The sequence below is a fragment of the Paramisgurnus dabryanus genome, chromosome 11, assembly GCF_030506205.2.
Source record: "Paramisgurnus dabryanus chromosome 11, PD_genome_1.1, whole genome shotgun sequence".
In the NCBI taxonomy this organism is placed as follows: domain Eukaryota; kingdom Metazoa; phylum Chordata; class Actinopteri; order Cypriniformes; family Cobitidae; genus Paramisgurnus; species Paramisgurnus dabryanus.
This window is the reverse complement of record NC_133347.1, coordinates 35221131-35226158: the sequence shown is the minus strand read 5'-3', so window position 1 is coordinate 35226158 and position 5028 is coordinate 35221131. Positions and strand designations below refer to the sequence as shown.

Below are 5028 nucleotides of genomic sequence, written 5' to 3'. Positions count from 1 at the left end.
CAGCATTATTTCAAATGAATAAAATTTTAGTTCGGATTTATGGTTTACTTTAAAATTTTTGTTGTATATTGTAGCTACACCACCCCCTCTCCCCTTTAATCGAGGTTCATGTTTATATTAATAGTCTTGTGAGGTGGATTCGTTTAAACTGATGTAATCGTCTGCTTTAAGCCAGGTTTCTGTTTAAGAGAGTGCATCTAAGTTTTGGTCAGTAATTATTTCATTGACAATGGGTTCTTTATTGGTAAGCGATCTAATGTTAAGAAGGCCGAATTTTAACATTCAAGGTTCATCTGTAAACGTATTGTTTTATAATTTTATGTTAGTAAGATTTGTACGAGACGAGGTAAACGGTGCTCTGTATTCGTTTGTTCGAGGAACGCACACAGTTGAAATGTGTTGATACTCTGGTAAGATAGACTCTAAGTGCTGGGATATATGTGACGGGTGGACGGGTAGGCCGATCTATCTGTTTCCTGACCTGGGCCCTGGGTAGTCAGACTGTATTAGAATTAGGAGTATTGGTCAGATTTCTAGAGAGTATAGCATTTCCTTCCGATGACTGATGAAGGCCATCTCTCTTTAGTAGGTCAGGTCTCCCCCTGAAGTGCTTCCAATTGTCTATAAACCCTACGTTATGCTGAGGGCACCATTTTGACATCCAGTGGTGAAGAGACACTAATTTGCTATAAGTTTCATCACCCCGGTAGGCAGGGAGGGGACCAGAGCATATAACATTGTCTGACATTGTTTTTGCAATTTCACACACCTCTTTAATAGTATCTTTGGTGATCTCCGACTGGCGGAGTCTGGTGTCATTTGCGCCGGCATGAATAAGAATTTTAGAAAACTTACGCTTAGCATTAGCCAACACTTTAAGTTTGGATCTAATGTCTGACGATCTGGCTCCCGGTATACAGTCAACTATGGTGGCTGGAGCCTCAATGTTCACGTTCTTAAGTATCGAGTCTCCAATAACAAGGGCACCTTTAACAGATGTCTCAGCCGGTGTTTTGCTTATATTGTCGAATCTGTTAGAAATTACTAGGGGGGACTTCGATGGGCATCGAATATGACTACGCCGCCTGACAGTCACCCAGTTAGTCGGCCCCCTTAACTCAGTTGCCGGAACCGAGCTATGTGTACTACGCCTTACCGTAGGCGCACCCGAAACAGTGTTTGAAACATTAACATTAGTATTAGCGGTCTTACTGTCCTCAACGAGCGTTCGGATGCGCGCTTCTAGTTCTGCAACCTTCTCCGTCAGCCTTACTACTTCAATACACTTAGCACATGTAAACCCCTCTGTGCTGACGGAAGAAGCTAAACTGTACATGTGGCAAGAAGTGCAGGTTACAATGACAAGCGGAGTCTTACCGTTTTCATGCTGGGCGATGGCGTCTCCGTTCGCCTGAACGCGGTCCGTGAAGCTACATCGAGACCGGTGCTCGCTCGTTGCATGCCTCGGTCGTGTCCGGGTGCCTGGAGCCAGGGTGATGTGAGGCACACTGTACCGTCTGTTGCGAATGCCGGGACACAACTCCTCCACAGCTTCCCGCTCTGGTGAGGAAAGGTCTGAAAAGCATACATCGGATGAGTCCGCCATTAGACCGAAAAGGAAGGCAGATTTACAGTAAACAAACAGTGAGGTAACAGTAAACAGTAAACAAACTTCAGCCGGCACGTTTGTTGATGCTAGCGGGCTATATGCTAACACTAGGTGTTTACTAGTGATAGATCGTATTACTTATTAATGCCGTTCAATAATCATCACAGTAAAGTATTCCTAAGATAAACTAGTACGTTATATTATATAGATAGGAACGAGATAGTAAGAAAATAGGATTTAGATGATTAACTTGACGGAGCTCCAATGCACGGAGCCCCGTTGCCCCATTTGTTGATGCTAGCGGGCTATATGCTAATACTGAGTGTTTACCAGTGATAAATCGATTTAGTTATTAATACTGTTGAATAATCGTCACGCTAAAGTATTCCTAAGATGAACTAGTAAGTTATATTATATAGATAGGAACAAGATAGTAGGAAAATAGGATTTAGATGATGAACTTGACGGAGCTCTGATAACAGTGTTGCCTCTCTCAGTGTTGCCTTTGAATCAGATAACGAAGCAGTTACGTGGGTGTGTGTGTGAAACGAAGCTTCGGACTTCATTGGTCACGTGATTTTGCCAGAACGAATCAAACTTCGATACAAAGCTTCAATAAAAATCGGTTCGTTTTTTTGATACACGCTTCGGAGCTTCGGTGTCACTGGTAACATCACTAGTTTTAGGAATCTAGTTAAGCTTTTAAGTTTCTTTTGTAGGAAATGCATTTGACACAAAGTCAAAGAAGGTGAAGTGAGACATATTATCAAAGAAATAAGGAATTAAGATCGGTTAACTTACCGATTTCATGGTTGCTAACACTTTCATACACAAATATATATATATATATATATATGTAAGTTTACAACATGAACATGAAGTCCTCAAAATTAACTTGATTCTCGCTGTTTTGTTTGCTAAAGTAAATAATATTTTCCTAACTTTCCTATTTTAGTTTGATGTATTATTCATTTGTTACAACGTTTTTTCATGTAATGGTAGGAAAAAACACACCAAACAAATAAATACATATGATTATTATTTGACGTAAAAAAATTATGCCCGTTTTAGTCCATCAGCCCCTGCCCCTGAGGAGGTCGGTGCACGCCACTGCCTAAACCCAACCACTTCTCAACCATATAAAACACAACACGCAAGTAAAAGTACAGTCAGGTATTTATTGCATAAAACAGTATAAAAGTGTTTCAAACCATTCCCATTGCAAACCTTGCGAACTGAAGCCATACGATTACTTTATATGAAGAACTCAATGATCAAAACGCACAGTCAGATCTTATTCGAATATAAACCAGCATGACATAGTTGGTCACAAGAGCCAATTGCGCTTCATATTCTTAGCTAACGTAACGATGCAGTTGGTCACGAGACACACGAGAGCCAATGCCTTTTCACAATCAGAAATGACGTATCATTGCTTCTTCTGCCGCCAGCTTTTGAATCAGTCTATACCAGATCTGATATTTACAGCGGATTGACATCACTTTTGCATCTTTTCTTCAAATAAATCGATGGTTTGACCTCGGTACACTTGGAATATTTTAAGTTATTTTTTTAAAAGTTGTGACTGTTTTGTATGCTGTGTTTATATCATATAATTAATAAAAGGGTACGTTATTTGCCCTAAATGCCTGAATATGTGTAATAAAATACAATTAATCCTGGCGGTTTAAATTGAAAATCTTATCCCAGTACATGTCATCATATTAAAATTATACCCCAAAATATAATTTTATACCTAATATATTAAGTTTCACCTGCTGCCAGTAGAGGCGCTAATTTAGTAAATGCATCTATTGGTCCTATTTGGTGAAATGGACAAACGACCAAAGCAATCATATGAGTTGGAGGATATGTTGTAAAATTATATTGTTCAGTTGAGTTGATCAAATTGATTAAAGTAAAAAAAAAAACTAATGAAATCATATTTTTAAATGTATTTTTTTAATGTAAACAATAACCTTAAAAACACACTCAAAACATCCTCCCCAGTCATAAAATTTAAACTAAGCTGCAACAACACAAACAGGCCTATTTATATTTGTAAATGTTGTATTTTGCTTGAGGTTACACTTGAGCTTAGACTATGTTTGTTTTAACCTTTGTGATCCACAAATGCCAGTGTATTGTGACGGTACAGGTCATGTTATTGTATATAACAATGAAATATTTGGTTTAAATACAGTTTAAAGGAGACATTTCACAAGACCTTTTTTAAGATTTTAATCTTTGGTGTCCCCACATTATGTTTGTGAAGTTCTAGCTCAAAATACCATTTAGATAATTTATTATAACATATAAAAATTTGTTGGTTTGAGCAAAAATGTGCTGTTTTGGGGTGTGTCCTTTTTTAATTGCAAATGAGCTATTCCCTTTCAGATGGTCACTACAACGTCACGTTGTCACCGACAAATTGGGAACGCGCTTCGCGGGACCAATCTTTCTCGAGAAGCTACTAAAACGCCAATGAACTTGGCATGCAGGTATTTGGATCTGCCAGCGCTACCCCCAGTGTTGGGAAAGTTTACTTTCTCCATGAACTTGTTCAGTTCACAGTTCACAAATTTTAAAATGAACTAGTTCAGTTCATAGTTCATTTTTCAAAATTTTGAACTAGTTCACAGTTCCAAAAATGAACTAATTTATAGTTCATTAGTTAAGATTTCATCTTCATATCCAACTATAAATCCTTATCCAACCAGGGTTTACATTAGCATTGACTGTCTTTTAATTTTTGTATTTGCTTGCACATACCTTGAAAGGCTAGCTGGGTGCTTCAAGGGGGTTGCACATCGGGCGAGAAGCGCTGCGAGGCATCGCGTGTAGGACAACTCGCAGGTATCGCATACCGCACATGCACGTTAAATAGCGTGAGCTTAGTCAGAGTCTATTTCAAGATCCAGAATATGCGTTAGCAGCCAGTTAATCGTTAATGATTTAGGACAAATATGATGTTATTTAATGTTAAACTATGTGAGTGGCGCAACAGGGATTTCAACCGCGTCCAGTCAGTGTTTTACGGCTGCATGCGTCATCAAAACAACACTGACTGGACGCGGTTGAAATCACTGTTGCGCCACTCACATAGTTTAACATTAAATAACATCATATTTGTCCTAAATCATTAACGATTAACTGGCTGCTAACGCATATTCTGGATCTTGAAATAGACTCTGACTAAGCTCACGCTATTTAACGTGCATGACTGGTGGCGGTGTTGCCAAATTGGGTGTTTTTCCGCTACACATTAAGGCCTGTTTACAGTGTGTTTTAGCCGGGTTTTCGCCTGGAAGACGCTATAGAAATCTGGTACCCTATTGAACGACGTTAAACTGAGAGAGCGTGCCGTTCACAAGCACCAGAGTTCACAGTAACCTTCATCAGGCAGTAATACAATACGT

General features: G+C 39.1%; 1 protein-coding gene across 1 annotated transcript; it reads right to left on the bottom strand.

Annotated features, from left to right (window-relative positions):
* Positions 1-496: 496 nt before the first annotated feature.
* LOC141282945 (uncharacterized) lies at positions 497-1606 on the bottom strand. The gene has a single exon (XM_073816142.1). It carries the CDS (start codon positions 1604-1606, stop codon positions 497-499), a length of 1110 nt encoding a protein of 369 aa, XP_073672243.1.
* Positions 1607-5028: the final 3422 nt, after the last annotated feature.

Bases quoted from the DNA above. Each gene is read 5' to 3' on its own strand.
- LOC141282945 (XM_073816142.1), bottom strand. From the start codon at position 1,606: ATGGCGGACTCATCCGATGTATGCTTTTCAGACCTTTCCTCACCAGAG.